Source organism: Thamnophis elegans, unplaced genomic scaffold (assembly GCF_009769535.1).
Source record: "Thamnophis elegans isolate rThaEle1 unplaced genomic scaffold, rThaEle1.pri scaffold_7_arrow_ctg1, whole genome shotgun sequence".
NCBI classification, from domain to species: domain Eukaryota; kingdom Metazoa; phylum Chordata; class Lepidosauria; order Squamata; family Colubridae; genus Thamnophis; species Thamnophis elegans.
In genome coordinates, this window is record NW_022473908.1 from 4,790 (window position 1) to 29,782 (window position 24,993).

Consider the following 24,993-nt stretch of genomic DNA (forward strand, 5'->3'; position numbering starts at 1 on the left):
ACACGAGAGCTTCTCCAGCTTTACTATATTAGTTGAATCCTGCAAACAGCCTCCTCCCAAAGTCTCTTCTTATATACTCTCTTGGGAGGAGCCTAATCACAACCACCTGGGTCCAATTATCTCCTTCGTCTCCTTAATTGCTGCTGGTGTTTATCCGCCCGTCTCTGCCGGGCATCCGGGACCCTCTGAAACTCATCACTGCTCAAAGGCCTGACATCTTCACCACTGCTCCAGAGCCTGACATCAGGAACACACTCCCTTTGGCTTTCACTGCTGCTCAATGCCTCAGGCACCTCCTGGTGGCCAGCCAACCTCTCTGGTCCCTGCTCAGAGTCTGAACCCTGTCCAGGGTCCTCCACATCTTCCAGAGCCGACTCATAGGGCCCCTCGCTATCAGAGTCTGTTTGCAGCTCCAACAGCTCCTGCTGGGCTACAACACCCAACTAGGCAACATCATCAGTGCTCTGATAATGATGATCAACACTGATGATGTTACCTAGTTTCCGTAATGAAACATCTGCAAGAAAACCTCCATGCTCAGAGGGAGCACCAAGGACCCCTCCATGGAAATTCCAATCTCAATTACCGTCATTAGCGAGGACTTCCTGCAACAGCCTCCTCCCTCTCAACCTCCACTCTTCCCATCCAGAAGGGTAACTTGCTTAGAACGAACATACCTGCGCAAATTTTTGTTCAAAGGAAGACACCGTAATCAAACTGTAGTTTCTCTCCTCCTTTTAGATAGAGCGGAAATCTGAAACAAAAAAAAAAAAGGGAAGTGTGAATAAATCCTAGTCATTTTTGCTGTCATCCCCTCAAATAAGGAAATCTGCAGGTGCACACTGAAAAAGAAATGACTTTATATAGGATATGTTTATGCCTGCAGGTGTTTTTAGGCTTCCTCCTGCAGAATTTCCAGGTAGCCATTAAGAGTGGTCTGGCCAGCAAGACTGCGGCCTACTACAACTAGTAGAATCTCTGGTGGGACACAGAATGCCAAACCGCCTTTGGAGGCTGCTATGAGTGAGGAGGAAGAACAGCTGGGGCCTGTTCCAGGTGCATGTGCGCAGAGCAGTTAGGAGAGGAGAACAACGGAGGACAAGGAGTCGGCTCTGGAAGCAAGGCACACGTGGATGCAGAATGGGCCCTCCCTGTCTGGGGAATAAATAGAAGGAGAGGGGAGTGGTGGTCGTAGGAGACAACAGTTCTGGAGATGTTGCTCATTGTGTTTCGTGCATTGCCAGAACTGAGCCGAGGTGGCGCAGTGGTTAGGGTGCAGTACTGCAGGCCACTTCAGCTGACTGTTATCTGCAGTTCAGCGGTTCTAATCTCACCGGCTCAAGGTTGACTCAGCCTTCCATCCTTCCGAGGTGGGTGAAATGAGGACCCGAATTGCTGTTGGGGGTGATATGCTGACTCTGTAAACCGCTTAGAGAGGGCTGAAAGCCCTATGAAGCGGTATATAAGTCTAACTGCTATTGCTATTAGAGCCGAGGTGGCGCAGTGGTTAAATGCAGCATGCAGGCTACTTCAGCTGACTGCAGTTCGGCTGTTCAAATCTCACCGGCTCAGGGTTGACTCAGCCTTCCATCCTTCCGAGGTGGGTGAAATGAGGACCCGAATTGTTGTTGGGGGCGATAGGCTGACTCTGTAAACCGCTTAGAGAGGGCTGAAAGCCCTATGAAGCGGTATATAAGTCTAACTGCTATTGCTATTGCTATTAATTTGCAGCCTTTCAGCTGGGAGCAATTATCACCAGGAACTGATAAGGTCTGTTGCTGCAATTAACTCCTTACAGGATTCTTGCTTGGAGTTTTCAGTGGCTGAATGCAATTAATTCACAGGAGAATAAAGAGGAGGGTTTTCCCTGACAAGGAGTCCGTTTCTCGCTTCGGCTAAGACTGGGTCAGAACAGAGCCGTCCGCAAACCAGAAAGGTAAAACAGGTTTTATATAGACATAAATGTAGGAAACCCCCACCATCAATTTAGGGATATAAAACAGGGGTCCCCGACCTTTGTGGCTTGGGGACCCGGTGAGGGGGGCTGGGAGGGGAGCTGTCCATGTATGTGCTGGCCACTCTTGCAAATCAAGCTGCTTGCGTGTCCCATCATCATCTTCTTTTAATGACCCCATAATCCCTTACGGGGTGTAGTCTGGGCAACTGAATGGAGCTAAGTGTTGACTGGCCAGATGCCCTTATTATCGCCAATGCGGAGTTATATTCAACAGATATATTCTCAACGTGCCCAGAGAGAAATATCTACCTCTACCTGGGATCAAACTCACAGCCTCCTGGTTGTGAGGCGAGAGCTGCACCCCTAGGCCATCGTACCACGCTGCCCGTGTGTCATATAATGGGGTGAAATTCACTTAACAACTGTCTCACTTAGCAACCAGAAGCTTGGGGCTCAATTGTGGCCGTACGCTGAGGACTACCTGAACAATAAAACGCAGCATCAGGTTCTTGGACGATGATCAACAATCTCAGCTAAACTATCCAACCCAGAATCAGAAAAGAAGCTGAAATATTGGACCGACTTCCTAACATCTTGTCTTAAAAATGATGCATTTTTGTCCAAAGAGTTTCTCAGGCTGAAATATTAGAAACAGAACACGTGAAAGCTTAGATCACTACACAACTATGTAGTGAAGTCACTAGAACTAAGCTGCCTCAGTTTGATGCATATGAGAATATTCTCATTTTGTGGATAACAACACCCTGTTGGCAAAAACGGTGATTTATTACACCTCAGTAGACCACAGCTTAAAAATACAAGAAATTGTGCCCAATTTTTTTTTGGCTTTTCTATTAAGCAATCAGCTAAGGATTCTTCCACAATCATTCTTGAGAGCCCTCCCAGCCATAACTGCGGGGAAAAAATAATAACATTTGGAACCAAAGAGTTTCTTTTCACCTATTCGTCTTTTTGATTTTGTAACCCCTCTCCTTACACAAACACTTCCAAAAAGCATTCGACCCTCCACTTAATAGCATATGCTGTTGCTCAGTGCATCTCAGTGGGGGCGCAATGGTTAGAATGCAGCCTTGTAGGCAAACTCTGCCCATTGCCAGGAGTTTGATCCTGACCAGCTCAAGGTTGACTCAGCCTTCTGTCCTTCCAAGGTTGGTAAAATGAGGACCCAAATTGTTGCGGGGCAATAGGCTAACTCTGTAAACCGTTTAGAGAGCCGGGGTGACTCAGTGGTTAGAGTGCAGTATTGCAGGCTAGTTCAGCTGACTGTTAGCTGCAGTTCAGCAGTTCAAATACTCACCAGGCTCAAGGTTGACTCAGCCTTCCATCCTTCCAAGGTGGGTAAAATGAGGACCCAGATTGTTTAGGGCAAGAGGGTGACTCTGTAAACCACTTAGACAGGGCTGGAAAGCAGTGTGGAGTGATATATAAGTGGAAGGAAGGAAGAAAGGAAGGAAGGGGAGGAGGGAGGGAGGGAGGGAGCTATGGTGGCACAGTGGTTAGAATCTAGGAGTTCGATTCTGAACGGCTCAAGGTTGACTCAGCCTTCCATCCTTCCAAGGTGTGTAAAATGAGGACCCAGATGGTTGAGGGCAAGAGGCTGACTCTGTAAACCGTTTAGAGAGGGCTGTAAAAGCACCCTGAAGCAGTCTCTCCCTCCCTCCCCCCCTCTTCTCTACATACATACATACTACATACTATGTATTTAGTGCCACAACCCCTGGTATGCCCATATATTTATCAGCACAAATACAACACACACACACACACGTGTGTGTGTGTGTGTATGTATGGTGTGTGTATGTGTGTATGCATGCATGTATGTATGTATGTAGTGTGTGCATGCATGTATGTATGTATGTGTGGTGTGTATGGTCATATATATCCAAGTGCAATAGCTGTTGCTATCTTGACTTGTCTGCTGTATAGTTTGACTTGTTCTCTGTATAATTTGAAAAAAAGAAACCTGCAATGTATATTATCAGGTGAGTCAAATGTTAACTGTTAAAACAAAGCTAAAACAATGTATTCTTGTTTTAAAGAGAAATCCTCTTCAGCTTAAAAACAAAAATGCTATCTCGGGTTCTCAATTATAAAAATATTTACAGGTAAGCCTTCAATTTACAAGTTCATTTAGTGACCGTTCAAAAGTTATAACGGTGCTGGAATGACTGTTTTTCCATACTTACGACAACGGCAGCAGTCCCATGGTCAGGTGATCAAAATTTGGACATTTGGCAACTGACTCATATTTATGACGGCTGCAGTGTCGCTGAGCCATGTGGTCGCTTTTTGCAATCTTCAGGCAATTAAAGTCAATGGGGAACGAGGCTAATTAAAAACTCTGCTCCTTACTTAACAACGGCAGAGATTCACTTAACAACTGAAGGGACAGGGAAGGTCGTAAAATGAGGCAAAATCCACTTAACAACCACCTCGCTTAACAGAAATGTTGGGCTCAATTGTGGTCGTAAGTTGAGGACTACCAGTGTTGTTAAATTCTGTGGCTTGTAAACTTTATATTCCAAGGCATCAATTTCATAGGTGCCAAAAGGCCAGTGACTATGTTTATAGCAGTTTCTTAACCTTAGCAACTTTAAGTAGTCTGGACTTCAACTCCCAGAATTCCCCAGCCAGCTAGGCTGGCTGGGGAATTCTGGGAGTTGATGTCCAGACCTCTTTAAAGTTGTCAAGGTTGAGACCCCTGGTGACATCTGCCTTTAATCCAAACTACTGTACTTTTTTCAAAAGTGTAAAACACCGAATTGTTTTTTAAACACCTGCCGTCTGTTTCTAATCTCCCATTAAAATAAAATTTTAAAAAATGTGGTTTATAAGGGAGCCTGATTTTTCTTCTAATCAAACGTTCTGCTTGCGTTTCAAACTGAACCTGGAAAAGCCCCAGAGGAGACAAACGCAAAAAGAAAAAAGAGGCTCGGACGAAGAAGCCTCGAGTAAAAATATATATATATATATATTTCGCCGGCTCACGTTCTCTCAACGCAGAACGGCTTAAGCCTCGATTCACGGAGAAGTCCAAATCGTGAAAAACGATCCTTTCCAACCGAAATCGTTTGATTAAGCATAATGGCTGGGCAATTTTGTGCATTGCACATTAAACAAGCGGGGGCGGTGGGGGGGAATAAAATGTTGCAGGCCTTGGATTCTGGCACTCTTTCCTTCCACCCCTTACAACTCTGGTTAAGATCACGGGAAAGGAAGAGGATGGAAGATTACAATGGAGCAATCAGCCACATCTCAAGCTGTTGCCCTACTGCCCTTCTTCCCATGAGGATCTAATGGAAGGAAATAAAAAAAAGGATTTTTTCCCCGCCCTTCTCCTAACTGTTTTTTCAACTTGACTCCTTTCATCAGCCTCTTCCCTCACACCAGATTTCTAGGATTTCATCCTATTCTAGTTTTAGAGTCGTTACGCTGCCAAAAACTTGAAATTAAGAGAGTGGAGGCCTTTGAACTCTGGTGCTGGAGGAGACTCCTGCATTGAGTCCCTTGGACTGCAAGGCCATCCAACCGGTCAGTCCTAGAGGAGATCAACCCTGACTGCTCTTTAGAAGGCCGGTTCCTGAAGAGGAGACTCAAAGACTTTGGCCACCTAATGAGAAGGAAGGACTCCCTGGAGAAGAGCCTCATGCTGGGAACTATGGAGGCCAAAGGAAGAAGGGGACGGCAGAGAGAAGATGGCTGGATGGAGTCACCGAAGCAGTCGGCGTGAGCTTGAATGGACTCCAGAGGATGGTAGAGGGCAGGAAGGCTGGAGGAATGTTATCCGTTACGCGTGGGTCGGACACGACTTTGTAACTAACAACAACAACAACGCTGCCGGAAAGATGTACGGACAGCATGCATTTATGGGATTTCTTTTCAAATTTCTGGAGGAAAAAATAACAATGGTGCAAGCCCACACAAATTTCCTCTCCCAAGCTGAGTTTCATAGCTTCCTTTTGTCAGGGTTCCAACAGGTGCCCTAATTAAATCATGAGCCTCAAGCCAAGCTTCAAAATAAATCCAGATTTATTAGGAGCTTCATGTAGGCATGTTCCTAAGTGAAGCCAGCTCTGACCCCACATAATTTACGGCCCCAATCATGACCCTGTTTCACCCACCCACCCCCTTCCAGAGTGTGTCATCAATCACATTTGCCAAAGGGGGCAATTTCACAGGTTGTAGAGATCACTCCCCTCCGGCCTCTTGTAAGTAAACCTGGGATACAGCCTTGAGGGATACAAGTCTGGAATGTGCATCTGTCTTTTGCTGCCATGTTGTTTCATCGGTTTCCCATCACCCCCTTTCCTATGGCAACTCGAGAGCAGAGCAGGGGTGCTTCGCGAGTTGACACCTTTCTTCTAACATTCCTACGAATGGATTTCCAGAGAAAATTGCAGACTACAGGAACCATTTGCACCACTCAGGCGACCCTGAGGACACAGGTCAACCTCCAAGGGCTTCAACAGCCCTCTAAAAGGATGCAAATGACCAGCTGTCTGCAAGGAGTGTCAATCCTTCCATTCCCTCACCATCCTGTCGGAGCTGAAGAAGCTTCCCGGATGAGAAGCAAAACGTCTTCAAAAGAAAAAGCAAGGAAGTCCAGGGGCCTCCTGAAAAAGGGACAGCCAGGACTTGGATGATGGAGAATCTCTGCAGATTTTTTTAATAGGACATCTAGTGAATATTATAGATGGGGCAAATCAGAAGCAGCTGTTTTACCATGCTCTAGGACAGTGTTTCTCAACCTTGGCAACTTGAAGATGTTGGACCTCAACTCCCAGAATTCCCCAGCCAGCGAACGCTGGCTGGGGAATTCTGGGAGTTGAAGTCCAGACATCTTCAAGTTGCCAAGGTTGAGAAACACTGCTCTAGGAGAACGAGACAGTCAACTTCGTTTCAACAAGGAGGTCTTGGCAATAGCTTTCCGAACGTGCTACTTGCAGGAACCTGGAGAGGTTTTTTAATTCTCCTCTTAAAAAAAACCCGACAAGCAAGAATAAAGTGTGTTTACTGACTACTGTTTAAGACTTCTGTACCTATTCCCAAAGGTCTTGTGTTTCCTGTGGCTTCAACACTGCTGAAATTTCACGAGGCCTCAGAGCTTCGCTTCTAGCCCGTTAAAGACAACATGGTTAAGTTGCCTTCAACGAGGGGGGGGGAGAGAATGCAACTGAACTGCAGGTGTTGAGCTCGGGGTGTGTGTCTTGGAGAGTAAGTACCACTAACAAAACTATCAACAAGCTGTTAGTCGCCTGGAATCGCGTCTGGCCAGATGGGTGGCATAAAAGTTTGATAAATCAATCGATGGGAGAAGACACTCCTGGATAAGTTAAAATGGTTTTGACATGGGATTTATTTATTTTTAACCAGGGGTGTCAAACTCAAGGCCCATGGGCCATATCCGGCCCACGGGGTGCTTAAATCCAGCCTGCGGGGCCACCCTGAAATATCAAAGAAGCGGCCCGTGGTGTCTCTGGCAGTTGAAATGGGCGGCATGCAGGCCCTGGGCCTTTTTCTACCCTTTATGGCCTCCTGCAGCTGTCAGGCCTGCAGCCATCTTTTATTTTGGGTCTTTGGCCTGCCACACTTTCTATTTATTAGGCATTTTCTATGGTGGGAAAATGGGAGGGGGGGGATTGTATGGAGTTAGATGATATGCAGCCATAACAACATTCTTTCGAGAAAGCCAAGGTCATCCTTTGTCTTTGCACCTCTGCACCTGACCGGAACTGGATGGGTGGAATCTGCCAGCGTGGCAGTGGGAGATTGGACTATGGGATGGACTTGTGGGTGTGGGGGGCAAGATCTTGAATTTTCAACTGGGTGGGGGAAACTGGGAAGCTTTCACAGATTCGGGTTTTCCCAGCTGTGCCAACACGGCTCTCTTCATAAAGTGGAACTTTGAGCAATACTTTGCCTTGGACTCTGATTTACTTTGGATGCTGTTAGGGGTATCTCCGCTGGGAGACAGAAAGTAGCGCAGCGGAATGTACAGCTAGAGAGAAGGAACGTTGCTAGTAGAAGTAAAAACACACGAATAGAGTCTCAGACACTGCCAGTAAAAACAAGTAGCTTTAGTACTACTAATAGCTTCACAAGCAGTGATAGTAGGTATTCGTCCAAACACAATTCAAGAACAAACAATTGCTTACAGTTGCAGTTCATGTTCCAGTCATCAAGCGAGCAAGTAGTTATGAAGCATAGGACAAGCAGAGAGAGTGAGCTTTCTGACTCCCTCTTATTGCAAAGTTAATTGCAGCTGATTGTAAAGTTAATTACAGCTGATAAGTAATTCACCCATTTAAAGCAACATCGACCATTTATTATTGTATACGAATCTATATTTCCTTCCCAACACTAGGAGAATACTCCCAACAGATGCTATTTGGAACCCTGACATCAACACCCACCGGCCCCCAAAACGGGCCTGAAAATGGGCTGCACGCAACCCGTTTTCAACGGCAAAGTGCTGCAGGAGGCCATGAAGGGTGAAAATGAGGCGCAGGGGGCTGCTTGTGGACCCACCGACCCTGTTTTGGCCAGCAGAGTGCTGCTGGAGGCGGTCATCCTGTCTATCCCCCTGCCCCCACCAGCCCACAGAGGAGAACTACAATGCTGATCCGGCTCTCGAAGAAATCCAGTTTGACACCCTGTCTCAGACCAAGACTAGGCGAAGACCCCTTCAACAAAAACGAAGCCTTAGCTCTCAATCCTTACAGACGCTCAAATCGGATCAGTTACCATTCTTGAACCTTGGTCAATCGGCCATTATCCACGAAGATCGAGGAAGAGTTTAATTTGAAGTTTACGAGAAACTGACATGTGTCCTACTCGGAAGGTCGCTGAGGTTAGAATGACCGAAACACCAAATCTGGATTCGCTTGCAAACCACTCTAATTCCTGATCAGTGGGGCTGATAGGTGAGTTGCTATTTAGATTAGTGAAGAGTTTTACATGCTGGGGTTAAGTGGGCCACAGAGATGTTAGTTTTGCTCTGATATAAACACCTGAGCAGCTCCGTTGTGGTTTATAATTCTCCTCCCAAGAAAAAAATCGGAACTACGGTGAGAATATCGCTAGCGTGGCCAAACACACAAGAGACGTTATAGTGTTAATTAAGGGAAGACTTGGATTGCCACTGAATTTTTTTCAATGAACTTAACCCGGATAAATTTAGACCAAGGAAGAAATTCCTTGCAAGGCACATGAAGGTTTGTTCCTCGCAGTCTGAGTCTCCTTCCAGTGCTTTTTTAAATTTTTTCTTTGCAAATTCCCAAGTGGGCTTCCGTGTGTTTTGAACACTGAGGCTAGGCTTCCATCTAGCCACTCTGCCATAAAGCCCATATTGGTGGAGGCCTGCAGTGATGGTGGTCTATCCTTCTGGAACTCTGACCATTTTCCAACCATTTGTCTGAAATGGCCTAAGGCCGGGATGGCGAACCAATGGCACGCGTGCCACAGGTGGCACGCAAAGCCATTTCTCAGGGCACGCGAGGCATTGCTCTGTCAGCTGGCCAGAGCGCATGTGTGCGCTGGCCAGCTGAGTTCACCCTTTTTTAAAGCCATTTTTCGCACTCCCCAGGCTCCAGAAGCTTTATAGGAGCCTCAAGAGGGAGAAAAGAGCCCCCCCCCCCCCCGGGGGTTCAGGAGCTTCCCTAACCGGCCTGTGGGCAAACAGGAAGTTCCGGAACGGACTTCTGGTTTGCTCGTAGGGCCGGTTTAAGCCCTCTGGAGGCTTCAGGGACCTTCAGAAGGTGTCCCTGAAGCCTCTGGAGGGCTTAAACCGACCCTACGAGCAAACCAGAAGTGACTTCCGGTTTGCTCGTAGTCTCCTTTTATGCCCTCTGGGGGCTTCAGGGACATCTTCTGAAGGTCCCTGAAGCCTCCGGAGGCCTCCGGGAGGCGGGGGTGCTCTTTTCACCCTCCCCAGGCTCCTATATAGCCTCCGGAGGGGAGGGCAAAAAAGCATGCAAAAATGGGGGGGAGCGCCTCTCATGCACACTGGGGAGGTTGCATTATGGGTGCGCACGACCTCACTTATGGCACGCGAGCCAAACCCCTAATGCAATGCCCTCCCCACCATGCATATGCACACAACCCCCCTTGCATGCGATCTGGCCTCACTGAAGCCGCCAGACTTCCGGTAGGCCCGTTGGGCCGTTTTTCACCTTCCCCAGGCTTCAGGAAAGCCTCCAGAAGTTTGGAGAGGGCGAAAAAACGTCCCAATGGGCCTACTGGAAGTCTGGAGTCTTCAGTGAGGCCTGTGTGCATGGGCGGAGGGGAGCACCGGGGGGTTGTGCACGTATGCGCGGGGGGAGAGGGCATTGCAGTATGGGTGTGGTCCTCTGGTAGGCCGAAAATCAGTTGGCCAGCATGTGTATGGGCCCTGGAGATGACATAGGACAACGCCTCGTGTGCCCTCAGATATGGCTCCACATGCCACCTGTGGCACGCATGTCATAGGTTTACCATCACGGTTCTGTTCTATTCTATTCCATTCCATTCTCTATTCTATTCTCTATTCTATTCTCTATTCTATTCTCTATTCTATTCTATTCCATATTCTATTCCATTCTATTCCATTCCATTCTCTATTCTATTCCATTCCATTCCATATTCTATTCTGTATTCTATTCTGTATTCTATTCTATTCCATTCTCTATTCTATTCTATTCCATTCATATTCTATTCTGTATTCTATTCTATTCCATTCCATATTCCATTCTGTATTCTATTCTATTCCATTCTCTATTCTATTCTATTCCATTCCATTCTCTATTCTGTTCCATTCCATTCCATATTCTATTCTGTATTCTATTCTATTCCATTCTCTATTCTATTCTATTTGTATCCTATTCTATTCTATTCTTTCTGTATTCTATTCCATTCCATATTTTCTTTATTCTGTTCTATTCTATTCTCTATTCTATTCCATTCTCTATTCTATTCTCTATTCCATTCTATTCTATTCCATATTCCATTCCATTCCGTATTCTATTCCGTATTCTATTCTATTCTATTTTTAAGCCCAAAAAACCCCATATTATCCTTCAAGTATGTGGGTCCCCTCCTTCTTCAAAATGAGAGTTAAAAAAAGATACTTACTCTTTCTTTCTCAGTCAGTTTGTCATTAATGTTATCTTTGATGGCCGACCGGGAGCCCTTGTGAATGATGGGATACCTGAGTGGTACTTGCAAGAAGTAGGAAATCATGGAGACCAGGTGAGCCGTATAGCCCAGAGCGACGGCAATGCTCCCATCATCCTTTGCTGTAAAGAAGAGCAAACAAGAGCACACGCCGTTCAGTCCATCTGACCAATTCAAGCTTTCAGAGCGGGACCCACAGTTGTGCTCTCCAGATTTTGGGATTCGTTCTTAATTGAGGGATTTAGATTATATTTGGGGCCTTCGAATCAGAGCTGAGTCCAGCCAGACTCCTGGACAAATCCTTGCAGTTTTCCAGGCAAGATTTTGGAAGCTGTTTGCCATTGTTTGCTTCCTAGGGCAGGGAGGAAGCGACTGGCCCAACTGTCTTTCATGCCTTGGGTGGGACTAGAACTCACAGTCTCCTAGTGATCTGCCCAAAGTCACCCAGCCAGTTACATGGCTAAGTCAGGACCAGAACTCACAATCTCCTAGTGATCTGCCCAAAGTCACCCAGACTAGAACTCACAGGCTCCTAGTAATCTGCCCAAAGTCACCCAGCCAGTTTACATGCCTAAGTCAGGACTAGAACTCACAGTCTCTAGTGATCTACCCAAAGTCACAGCCAGCTTACATGCCTAAGTCAGGACTAGAACTCACAGTCTCCTAGTGATCTGCCCAAAGTCACCCAGCCAGTTTACATGGCTAAGTCAGGACTAGAACTCACAGTCTCTAGTGATCTGCCCAAAGTCACCCAGCCAGCTTACATGCCTAAGTCAGTACTAGAACTCACAATCTCCTAGTGATCTGCCCAGTCACCCAGCCAGTTTACATGGCTAAGTCAGGACTAGAACTCACAGGCTCCTAGTGATCTGCCCAAAGTCACCCAGCCAGTTTACATGCCTAAGTCAGGACTAGAACTCACAGGCTCCTAGTAATCTGCCCAAAGTCACCCAGCCAGTTTACATGCCTAAGTCAGGACTAGAACTCACAGGCTCCTAGTGATCTGCCCAAAGTCACCCAGCCAGCTTACATGCTTAAAGTGGGATTAGAAGTCATAGGCTCCTAATGATCATCCCAAGATCACCCAGCTGGCTTTCAGGACTAGAACTCCCAGTCTCCTGGTTTTCTAGTCCAATGCATTCATCACTACCGGTTTAATTGAGGTATACGGAAGTCAAAACAAGAGTGCTTCAATAGAGAAAGAATTTGAGCTGGATAAAAGGATGCAAGATGGCAATTTCATGCCCAGCACTGCTTTTAATTTCACTCAAAATTAGCCCTTTTGTGTAGCACCTTTCCCCAAATACCTCCTGTCCAGGGAAAGCATCCTTCATGGCCAAAACAGCGGTCCCCCACCTGGCCACATCCCCCACTAGCTCACAATCTCCTTCTTCCTTGGAAACTCCCCATTTCTCCTCTTCCTTTTTCTACTTTTCCTTTTTTTTCTACACAGAAAACTCAGGTTTATGGAAGACAGAAGGATGTTAGTGGAGGAACTAACTTATCGTCTATGCGTCTGAGTTTTTTGTATAGAAAAAAAAATCATTTTCTGGGGCAAACCTTAAAAGACATTACAATTTTTACTTGTACAAATTTGTGTCAAGGTTTTTTGGTGACAAGAGACAACACAGGAAACCTTAAGAAAAGAGATATTAGATTAAAAAATATGATTTAGAGCAAGAGGGGAGGGGAGGGAGTTGTTAGTTCAAAGACCTTTGATTTTATGGATTAACTTTATCCTCTGGGGTTCAAATCTGTGTTTTCCATAGCCTCGTTCCTTTAATTCTTTCCCTCTCCAAAATATATTAAAAAAAGATGAAAGCAACTCTCCCTCAATGCAATCTGATTTCATTTTCCTCTCCAAAATTTTTAACCATACTGTGGGACAATTGAAGAGTTTGTAAAAATATTAACAGCCTCACAGGCACTATCAAATAGCAGCCTTAAGAAACAGTATCCAGCTGTTGAGGAATATCAAGATGGTTTCCTTTCTCTCAGTTTTATCCTCTCCTTTTGCTCAAGTCCAATTCATAAAAGTGCCACATAATGCTAAGATCGTGCCGTTGTTTTGCAGGTTTCTTCGCGATTTGGGCAATATGGCTTTGAAACAGGAGTAAAATGCTTCAAGAATACTGTTCCAGGACTGAATCTACTCCAAGCTACTCACAATTTTCTAGTGCGGCATTTTGCAATCATGGCAAGAGGTTGATTGAAGAGGTGTGGACTTCAATGCCCAGAATTCCCCAGCCAGCAATTTTTTTTTGGTCTCAACAACAACAACACAGTTTTAACAGAACCGGGGGGGGGGGGGTTGTTGGCCTATTCCATTGCACAAAATGAGATCACAAAACGAGAAGGTAAAATCCCCAGTTACCTTGGAAGTTTTCAGAATTGGGCAGCTTCACTCCACAAATAAAATAATGTTCTTGATCGTTCTGCGGATTGAATGGCAGAAAGTGAAGTTGTATCAGGGCCATGTTGATAAAACTCCCGATTCTGACAGCAAGCTGGCACACATACTGTACATCTTAATATATATACATACATGTATGTATGTAAAGGTTTCCCCTGTCCAGCCAAGGGGACCCAGCATTGTCCGAAGAAGCACACAGAACGCTGTGACCTTCCCCACCAAAGTGATTCCTATTTATCTCCCTGCCTTTACATCCTTTCCAACTGCTAAGTGGGCAGGAGCTGGAGCAAGGGACGGGAGCTCACTATATATATGTTATATTTGTGCTGATAAATAAATAAAGGGAGACTAGTATAGATCTATTTCAAGCTATTTAGCTCTCATCAGCTAGCCATACCCTTGCTGGGAATCGAACCTGTGCTAGCTGATGAGAGCTAAATAGCTTGAAATAGATCTATACTAGTCTCCCTTTATTTATTTATCAGCACAAATATAACAAATGTAACAAAAAGGCAACAGTAAAAAATATTGGGTTTCTGTCTGGATGGTCTCTTGTGACAAGCCGAAGGACAGAGAATGGAAGTGTGATCTTCTCCCATATTTGGGCATACCAGGGGTTGTGACTTAAATAAATAAATAAATAAATAAATAAATAATAAATAAATAAATAAATAAATAAATAAATAATAAATTATATATTATACATATACATATATATATTAACACACATATACACATACACATACAACATACACATACACATACACATACACATACACATACACATATATCTATATATGTATGTGTAGTGTATGTGTATGTGTATCTAATTATATATAATTAGATTTTTACAACCCCTGGTAAGCCCCAATTATGGGAGGAAGCTAACTGCTTCCATCATCTGTCAATCGGCTCGTCACAAGAGTCCATCACGACAGAAACCCAATATTTTTACTGTTGCCTTTGTTATATTTGTGGGTTTTTTTATTTGTGCTGATAAATAAATAAAGGGAGACTAGTATAGATCTATTTCAAGCTAGTTAGCTCTCATCAGCTAGCCATAGGTTCAAATCCCAGTAAGGGTATGGCTAGCTGATGAGAGCTAAATAGCTTGAAATAGATCTATACTAGTCTCCCTTTATTATTTATCAGCACAATAAAACACACACACACACCACACACACACACACACACACAACACATATATATATATATATATATATATATATCTTCTCACCCACCCACCCAACCTCCCCTCCCCTCCCCATCCATCCATCCATCCATCCATCCATCCAAAATTTATATGCTGCCCCTTCCACTTTAGACAGTACATGACTGCGAAGTGTTAGCTGATTCCTTCCCGCCGCCTCAAATATTTCAATAAATACAATGGGAGAAACTACAGGCAGTCCTCAACTTACAACTATTCATTTAGTGACCATTCATACAATGGCACTGAAAAAAAGTGACCTATGACCGTTTTTCACACTTGCGGCCATTGCGGTATTCCCCATAGTCGTGTCATCCAAATTCTGAATGATTGGCCCTTGGCTCATATTATGACGGTCGCTGTGTCCCGGGGTCATCTGATCCCCTCAATTTGGCAAGCCAGATTCATTAACAACCAGGCTACTAATTTATCAACTGCAGCGATTCATTTAACCACCGTGGGGCAAAACAGAGTTAACAAATGTCTCACTTAGCAATGGAAATTGTGGGCTCAAAATGCGGATGTAATTTGAGGACTACCTGTACTGGCCTCTCCCAGCCCTATCACCCCTCTGAATTTAAGACCCCAGGAATTGAACCTGGAAATATAGGGATGCAGAACCTTATGTCCCAAAAATGAGCTCTGGGCTGCTTGAGATAAGGTCGTTTTTTGTTCATCGTGGATAGTTAATGTTGAGGACAGTGTTTCTCAACCTTGGCAACTTGAAGATGTCTGGACTTCAACTCCCAGAATTCCCCAGCCAGCGAATGCTGGCTGGGGAATTCTGGGAGTTGAAGTCCGGACATCTTCAAGTTGCCAAGGTTGAGAAACACTGGTTTAGGATAACTGAGGTTCAGATTTTCCTCCAGCATAAAAGCCAGACACTTAACTAAACTCCCGAAACGGCCCTTCCTCCTTAGAAAAACCCGTCACTCACCGTATCAATCGGATAAATACAGGAAAGCTCCGAGAGCAGTTGCCTCCGCCTGATGGTCAGCTGAGCATTGGTCTTCAAGAACTGCTCTCTGGGGAAGGAGACAGAAACCGGTCAGATGTGCAAGGACAACTTCCTGAAACAGCTGTCGACACACCCGTATTCTCTGAGAAATTGTTATTTCTGCCCCATTTGAGAGAGGGGCCCTACTCTTAACTTCCAATATACAGTGTAGCTGGGCTGAAAATGGCCAACGTTAAGGAGGATACCTTTCCTGTGTAATGCGCTGACATGGACATTAGGGAGGGAAATGATGTCTTGGGAAGTTTTAACCTAGGACAAGGATGGCACTGAGTGCCCAAACCAGAACATGCATGAATGAGGGCACATGCGGGCACCGGCCAGCTGGTCTTCGCATGCCCAGAGCATCGGAAACCCAAAGGCCAGCTGGCTGGTGCACGCATGCCTGTTATTTTGGTTGTTTCTGGCTGTTTTCAATGCCAGAATACGGCCAAAAATACAGCCCCAAAAACAGCTCCAAACCTGGGATTTTTGGCCGTTTTTCGGGCCGCTTTCAATGGTGTTCTCCAGCACCCACGAAGACCAGGTGGGCGTGTATGTGCGCATCGGAAATTATAAGAGCAGCTGGCGACAGTGCCGTGTCCCAGAGAGGGCTCGGCATGCCACAGGTTCGCCATCAGGGCATTAGACAAATAAAAACCTTGGTAGTCATTGAATTTTGTCAGCTGCAGGAATTAAGTGTCCAGCAAAATGATGGACACCTGATTCTCGCAGCGCCTAATAAGTATATCTTTAGCAGATGTTTTTATTATTATTATTTTTCCCTTCTACCAACACCTTACAGTCATTACATCAACATTGTTTATGTCAATCATACCTGTACATGTATGTAATATTTCACTTCTATATTTACACACTTTATACACAGTTCTATATAGAATTTAGAATAGAATAGAATTTTATTATTTGTATTTAGATATTGTTCTATATATCTATATATATCTATATATATCTATATATATCTATCTATCTATCTATCTATCTATCTTTATATCTATCTATCTATCTATATATATATATATATATATCTATATATCATCTATCTATCTATCTATCTATCTATCTATCTATCTATCTATATCTATCTATCTGGCTTAATTAATTTTATTCTTGTTTTGCAGCCATTTGTACCAATTGTTCCAAATTTCATAATATTCCAACTCTTCTTTATCTTTTAATTTCAGTGTTAATTTGTCCATCTCTGCACAATCCAAAGTTTTTTTTAATCACTAATTCGTCCGAGGGGGTATTATTTTGTTTCCAGCATTGGGCAAATGCTATTCTAGCTGTAGTTAGCAGATATGTGTTAATATGTACTTAATTTTCTTTGTATATCTCCCTTTGATTATTCCCAGTAGAAAGATTTCGGGTTTGCATTTTATAAGTATATCTAACTAACTTTATCTCTCTAACCATCTTCTCCTCTGCCCTCCCTTTCTCCTTTTCCCTTCCCTCTTTCCCAGCAGCAGAACCTTTTCCAAGAAGTCGTCTCTTCCCCGTTAGTGGCAAAAATATTTGCGTTTCAGCTTCAGTACCTGTCTTTCCCAAAAAACCCAGGCAAGTTTGGTTTTCGTTTAGGATATGTGTTGGTTAGTATACAAACAAGCAAAAGATACACAAATCTCCCTGCCCCGATTTAAGAGTGCTTTTTACCTCTTGGCAGTGCATTCTTTCCTTAATTCTTGTAGAGGTTCCTTATCTAAGAGGAGCTTTGAATGTTCTTCTTCGAACACTTTTCCTACCGAAATCATTTGAGGAAGAAAAAATAGCGGAGGTTACTCTTCAGTTGGAAAGACTGGCAATTAAGCAACACTGTTTAATTAGTTAAAGCATTGGTAATACGCAAGATCATTCTACGGCATTATCTCGTGCCAAATCTCTAATCCTATTCTGCCATAATAACCCTTTGTTCTGACCAAGGCTACCCAAGAGCAGGAAGCAAACTCCTTTTATTAATTTAATGGTGAATTCTTCACATCAAGCAAAGTGTTTCGAGGCAGGATTTACAGTCACAGACCTTATCTGGCTTGGAGAGCTGCAAAACTTGGCAAGGGGTCTCGGAGAGTGACGAACCAATTAAGCGAACTAATTGTCTCCTGCAAACTCCACTCCCCTTTCGCTCCTCTTTTATTCCCTCTGGGAGGGGCCGTTTATCGTCCACCTGTGGCCTTACTCCCAAGTCGACCCTGTTCTTTAGCTGTTCCCTTCGTCTGGCAACTCTGCGCATGCGCACACTGGGAACAGGCTCCAGCTGTTCATCTGCCTCACTGATGTCTGACTCTGAAGGCAGCTGATAACTTGTCAGATGGCCCTGGCTTCCTCTCTGCCTCCGACACAGAGCCCTCATCAGAGCCTTCCCCAGACTCCAGGACTGGCCCATCTTCTCCCCAACCTCCTCACTGTCTGAATAGGCTGGCAGCTCCACTGGCAGGCCACAATACTACCTAATCCCACAAATGCACCAAATGTTTTGTCGCATTTTTTTCACATGCTTTTCCCGCCACTAGCACGGTCTTGTTCCCACCTGGCCACGGATCAGTACTAGCCGTGGGCCAAAGATTAGGGACCCCTGGTTAAGGCCTCTTTCCCTGGATGTATTAACATCCATAGTAAAATATTTATTTTGCCACTGTTTTTCATTGCTCTGTTTCTGAGGGCTCCTTGGTGCTCTCTGAGCTTGGTTGTTTTCTTGCAGGCGTTTCATTAGTCTACCCCTAACACTGATGAACAGATGATGTTCCCTAATCGGGTAATGAAATGTCTTCAAGTGAACACCAAGGACCCCTTTGTTTCAACCCTGAGCCGAGGGTGGCGCAGTGGTTAGAGTGCAGTACTGCAGGCCACTTCAGCTGACTGTTATCTGCAGTTCGGAGGTTCTAATCTCACCGGCTCAAGGTTGACTCAGCCTTCCATCCTTCTGAGGTGGGTGGAATGAGGACCCAGACTGTGGGGGCGATAGGCTGACTCTGTAAAACGCTTAGAGAGGGCTGAAAGCCCTATGAAGCGGTATATAAGTCTAACTTGCTATGCTATGCTACGTGACCCGTCAAACCGCGCTCGGACAAAGCCGCGCCCGATTAAACCGCGTCGCTGACATCATCAACAGGGCACAACAGCGAGCGCGGAAAAAAGAAGGGCGCTTTAAATAGCGCTTTGAAAGCAAGCCGATTCAAGTTAAGGTAAGGGTTAGGTTTAGGGTTAGCTTTAGGGTTAGGGTTAGGTTTAGGTTAAGGGTTAGGGTTAAGGTTAGGGTTAAGGGTTAGGGTTAGGTTAAGGGTTAGGTTTAGGGTTAGGTTAAGGGTTAGGTTTAGGATTAGGTTTAGGGGGGTTAAGTTTAGGTTAGGGGTTAATTTTAGGTTTAGGGTTTACAGCGTGCTTCTGTCTCCGTGCTGTTGTCGCCCTGTTGATGACGTCAGCGACGGGGTTTAGTTGGGCGCGGTTTAGTCGAGCGCCGTTTTGTGGTGGAACCCTATTGCTATTTATTCTTCTGTTATTTAGGCCAGTGTTTCTCAACCTTGGCAACTTGAAGATGTCCGGACTTCACTCCTAGAATTCCCCAGCCAGCGAATGCTGGCTGGGGAATTCTGGAGTTGAAGTCCGGACATCTTCAAGTTGCCAAGGTTGAGAAACACTGATTTAGGCTGGTTTTTGGGCGGCAATGTCACTTGTTGACATCAACTCGAGAAGTTAAGAGACAGCTTAGCAATGTTGTCGAGCAAGGATTTGAACCTCAGGATCTAGTGTAACAGCTGCAGAGTGAACCAATTACAGGCAGTCCTCGAGTTACGACCACAACTGAGCCCAAAATTTATGTTGCTAAGTGAAACATTTGTCGAGTGAGTTTGCAGGGCTTTTCTTGCCACAGTTGTTAAATGAATCGTGCATTTGTTGAGTTAGAAACACGGCTGTTAAAGTGAATTTGAAATTTCCCGTTGATTTTGCTCCTCAGAATGTCGCAAAAGGTCACATGACCCTGGGACACTGCAACCGTCATAAATATGAACCCGTTGCCAAGCGTCTGAATTGTGATCATGTGACCATGGGGATGTTGCAAAGGCCAACAAGTGTGAAAAACGGCCCTAAGTCACATTTTTCAGTGCATTGTAACTTGAACCGTCACTAAATAAACTGTTGTAAGTTCAGGGACGACCTGGATTTGGGTTTTACTACCCTCTCTTAACATTATTACCGTGGATCAATTCAGCTGAAGCGAAATTCTAAACGTTCCTTGGTAATTTATTCCATTTAAGCATTTGTTCTTTGGACTACGCAGTCCAATTTCTACTGCTGGTATAATTTATAAGGAGGAAATCTCCGGACCAAACATAATTTCTAATGTTGGATTTTTCCCATTACCAGAGGGAGCCCCCCTTGTGGAGGACTGTGAAGCCGTTACCACAGCAACTCCACTGCGCTCTACAGTAGAAGCACATTTTACGGCAGTACAGTAGAAGCCATTTTACGGCACAACAGGCTGTATCTTAACAGAACGCACACACACACACCCCGAGGAGTGTTAGGGGTGTCTTACCACCACAGTATTTTTTTTCCAGAGGGTAAACTGTCTGTGTACCAAGTTTGGTTGAAATTTCTCAAGCCGTTCCAGAGTTATTCTGGAAAACACAGGACACACAGCCATTTTTAGATATAGATTGATATAGATAATCTTTGGAATACGATGCTCTATCCTATTCCGGCAAGCCAGGGCAGAGTTAATTTAAAGAATATTAAATTAGTCCTTAGTGAGAAATGGGGAGGTTTTTTCTTGTTTTTCAATCACAGGGTTTAGCAAAATTCATATAAAATCAAAACAGTCTATTCAGTTCGATTCCTTCCCTCTAATGTTAACAGCGCTATCTATCAACTTCTGCTTTCATATCTTCCCTGCAGCTATTGTTACATGTACATCTACATTAAGCAGTGGGAAATGGATTTTTTTTTTCTTCTACACAAGACTAACAAAGGCATGATCTAAGTTCCTGATGTAATTTGCAAATTACAAATTGGACACTTTGCAGAATTTTTAACAATTCTCGAACAAGGATTTCAGAGCCAGAGCAGTTGTTCTGCTCTCGAAAACACCATTCAAGGAGAGGTATTATTTACTGACGTGCTCTGGGATTCCCTGCTCACACTTCTGGCGTGAAATCTCAAAAAGTGTGAACATGATTTGGGGCTGAATCGTCCCATATTAAGGGCGTGCATGTTCTTCTTGGCTAGATTCTCAGGGCTAGGAATATTTCAAAACGTCGAAAACGGTGAACTTTTCACACGTTAAGAGATGGCCGAGAGCCTTGGAAAGAATAACTTCTACATTTGAAACATAGCAACCGATGGCTGTGTTATCTGTCAACCTCTGAGGCAGATTGTTTGGCAAAGGAATGGATTTTGAAGCATTTTTTGCTCACGTTTTAAAGAGCTATTTTATATCATTTCTTTTTCTAGATTGGTCCCATGCTGTTCTCAGCTTTGTTTAAAATTGAGTAACAAGCATGTCATTACTAGGGTTAATTTTAAGGGTCTATCCTGTTTCCCTGAAAATAAGACCTCCTTGGATAATAAGCCCAATTGGGCTTTTGAGCACATCCGCTGAAATAATCCCTCCCCTTGAAAATAAGCCCTCCCTGAAAATATTGCAACAGAGCAGCAGCCATGAGGTGACCACGCTCTCCGTCTCCTGCACCTCAAAAATAATAAGACCTCCCCCAAAATAAGGCCAAACAATTCAGGGGTCAAAAGAAAATAAGACCCTGTCTTATTTTTGGGAAAACACAGTAGTCGTTACCACAGGTTTTTGCTACTTGCTGGTGTTTCACTCATTACAGCTAGTCCTTGACTTATGGCCACCATTGGGACCAGAATTTCTGGTACTAAGCAAGGTGGATGTTGTGAGGCGTGCCCAATTTTACCACTTTTTTTTTGTTGCCATATTTGAATCATGTCGTTAAGAGAATCCAGTATTTACTTTGCTTATGTGAAGCTGCCTGGGGGAAAAAAAATCGCAAATTTTATTTATTCCTTTTATTTTTACAAATAACCCAGGGGCACCAAATATATCTCTAACACACCTTCCACCTCCTCTTTTCCCCACAACAACCACAACACTGTGAGATGTGCTGGACTGGCCCAAAGTCACCCAGCTGGCTATCATGGCTAAGGCAAAAATTAGAACTCACAGTTGCCTAGTTTTCAAGCTTGGTGCCTTAACCACTAGATTGTTTAACCCTTAAACTGGCCAACGGGGATAACTGTGTTAAATGCCCAATTCTGATCACGTCACTGTGGGTATGTTGCAACACACACACCCCTCCAGAGTCATAAATGCGAGGACTGGTCACAAGTCACTCTTTCCAGTGCCATTGTAACTTTGAATTGTCGCTAAACGGATGGTTAAGTCAAATGCTACCTGTACAAACTGTAGTTTGGCCTGTCTTCTTCAGACTTCATAAAGCAATGGGAGATATTAGGAGACGATCTGGGATTAAGAAGTTGGGAACTCTGAACCACTAGGGTGGCTTGAAGGAGGAAACTTCTAATTTGATCTCTCATGACGTATAGCAGGGGTGTCCAGCCTTGGCAACTTTTAAGACTTGTGGACTTCAACTCCCAGAATTCCCCATGCTAGCTGGGGAATTCTGGGAGTTGAAGTTCCCAAGTCTTAAAGTTGTTCAAGGCTGAACACTCCTGATCTACAGTACAGTATCACCAGGAAAGATGCCTGGCTTAGAAAATTTTGGTATTAAATATTATGGATGTTTAGCTAGAATAGGATATGAGGATTTACTGTTAATGGAGGACTTTATAAATAAGTAAATGAAATGCCAGTATGTAGTTATGGCTTAAATCTTGGTATATTTTATGATGAAAGACGTTTAAATAATCATAGTCAAATAAAAGTGGAGGTATGATGATGGTAAAATAATAAATATCCGAGTTAAGATATTAGAATTAATATGAATTATATTTGATAACAGTGGAAGAGATCCACAAAAGCCTTTTGTAACCAACTGATACACTTTCTATGTAAAGAAGGAGGATTTGTATGTTTGTTTTGAAAATATATATATATTTTCAGTTAGCTTCCTCCCATAATCAGGGCATACCAGGGGTTGTGACACTAAATATATACCTACTTCCCTGGCTTCAGCTGATAAGGAGGAGGACCTGTGGCTTAATGGTTAAGACATCTGCCTAAGATGTAATACAGCACAGGTTCGAATCCCAGTAAGGGTATGGCTAGCTGATGAGAGCTAAATAGCTTGAAATAGATCTATGCTAGTCTCCCTTTATTTATTTATCAGCACAAATACAACACAAATGTAACAAAGGCAACAGTAAAAATATTGGGTTTCTGTCTGGATGGTCTCTTATGACGAGCCGATGGACAGAGAATGGAAGCAGTGAACTTCCTCCCATATTTGGGCATACCAGGGGTTGTGACTTTAAATATATACCTTTCTCCCTGGCTCAGCTGATAAGGAGAGGAACTCTGTGGCTTAATGGCTAAGACCTGCCTAAGATGCAATACAGCACAGGTTCGAATCCCAGTAAGGGTATGGCTAGCTGATGAGAGCTAAATAGCTTGAAATAGATCTATACTAGTCTCCCTTTATTTATTTATCAGCACAAATAACAAACACACACACACACACACACACACACACACACACACACACATCACTACTTCCATTCTCTGTCCTTCGGCTCGTCACAAGAGACCATCCAGGCAGAAACCCAATATTTTTACTGTTGCCTTTTTGTTACATTTTGTTGTATTTGTGCTGATAAATAAATAAAGGGAGACTAGTATAGATCTATTTCAAGCTATTTAGCTCTCATCAGCTAGCCATACCCTTACTGGGATTTGAACCTGGGCTATATTACATACTAGGCAGACATCTTCGCCATTAAGCCACAGGCTCTTATCCGTTATCAGCGATAATATATATATATAAAAGAAAAAAGATATATATATAAAAGAAAGATATCTGGCTACCATCTGAGCAAGACCCAGAGAATGTAAAGAAGCCAGTAACAAGCAATCACAGCCTGCAAAATTATATATATATTTTTAGGAGCAACCTGCTCTCAAATAAGTCCTCATTCTTGGTCGTTAGGCTGCAGGGGGGCGGGTACAAGAACACTGGTATCGTTCGCACTCACCTCTTTCAAGTAGTGCCCTTTGTTCCTTATGCAGTAAGGCTACTTCCCGGCCCAGGGCTCTTTTCTGCCTCTCTAGCTCATTCTGAAGCACCAGAATCTTCAACTGTAAACACTCACTCTCTTTTTTCTATAAAAACAAAAACGAAACAAGGACAAGGATTGCTCAGAATATATGCAGACACTTCGGGGAAAAATGCTACCGGTGAATATTATACATTTCCGTGGAAAATAAGATTATGAGCGTTTCAGAAGAGGTAACCAAGAGAATACTTGTAGCTCGGAGCTGAACTGTGGAGTCCTTGGAGCTCTCTGAGCTTGGTTGGTTTCTTGCAGACATTTCATTACCCAACTAGGGAACATCATCAGTGCTAGATGTTACAGAATAACAGAATTGGAAGGGACCTTGCAGGTCATCTAGTCCAACCGAGGTGGCGCAGTGGTTAAATGCAGCACTGCAGGCTACTTCAGCTGACTGCAGTTCTGCAGTTCGGCGGTTCAAATCTCACCGGCTCAAGGTTGACTCAGCCTTCCATCCTTCCGAGGTGGGTGAAATGAGGACCCAGATTGTGGGGGCGATATGCTGACTCTGTAAACCGCTTAGAGAGGGCTGAAAGCCCTATGAAGCGGTATATAAGTCTAACTGCTAACTGCTATTGCTATAAGTCTAACTGCTATTGCTATTGCTAGCCCCCTGCTCAAACAGGAGACCCTATCCTATTTCCAACAAGGGACTGTCCAGTCTCTTCTTAAAAGCCTCCAGGGGATGACGCTCCCACAACTTCCAAAGGCAACTTCTGTTCCATGGGTTGATGGTTCTCACCGTCAGGAAATTCCTCCTTATTTCCAAGTAGAATCGCTCCTTCATCAGCTTCCATCCATTGTTCCTTGTCTCGTCTTCTTCAGGGGCTTTGAACAATAGGTTGTCCCTCTCTTCTTGGTGAGGATGGGGAGGAGGAAGAAGAAGACCATGGGATGCTCGGTGCTCTCTGTGCTTGGTTGCAGGCATTTCATGACTGGCCTAGGCAACATTTTAAACGCTGGAGTATGGTTGGCTCAATGCTTAT

General features: G+C 44.2%; 1 protein-coding gene across 1 annotated transcript in view; it reads right to left on the bottom strand.

Moving 5' to 3' along the window:
- Positions 1 to 11,086: 11,086 nt before the first annotated feature.
- The window catches only part of LOC116523647 (UV radiation resistance-associated protein-like), a gene marked incomplete at its 3' end in the record, with an annotated part of 54,306 nt that continues 40,399 nt past the window's right edge, over positions 11,087 to 24,993 (bottom strand). The window contains exons 8-12 of the mRNA XM_032238776.1: positions 23,930 to 24,056; positions 17,420 to 17,504; positions 15,689 to 15,776; positions 13,503 to 13,563; positions 11,087 to 11,250 (exon numbers count right to left, since the gene is read on the bottom strand). Of these exons, the coding sequence (XP_032094667.1) occupies positions 11,087 to 11,250; positions 13,503 to 13,563; positions 15,689 to 15,776; positions 17,420 to 17,504; positions 23,930 to 24,056 (525 nt within the window). The remainder of the gene's footprint in view (positions 11,251 to 13,502; positions 13,564 to 15,688; positions 15,777 to 17,419; positions 17,505 to 23,929; positions 24,057 to 24,993) is intronic.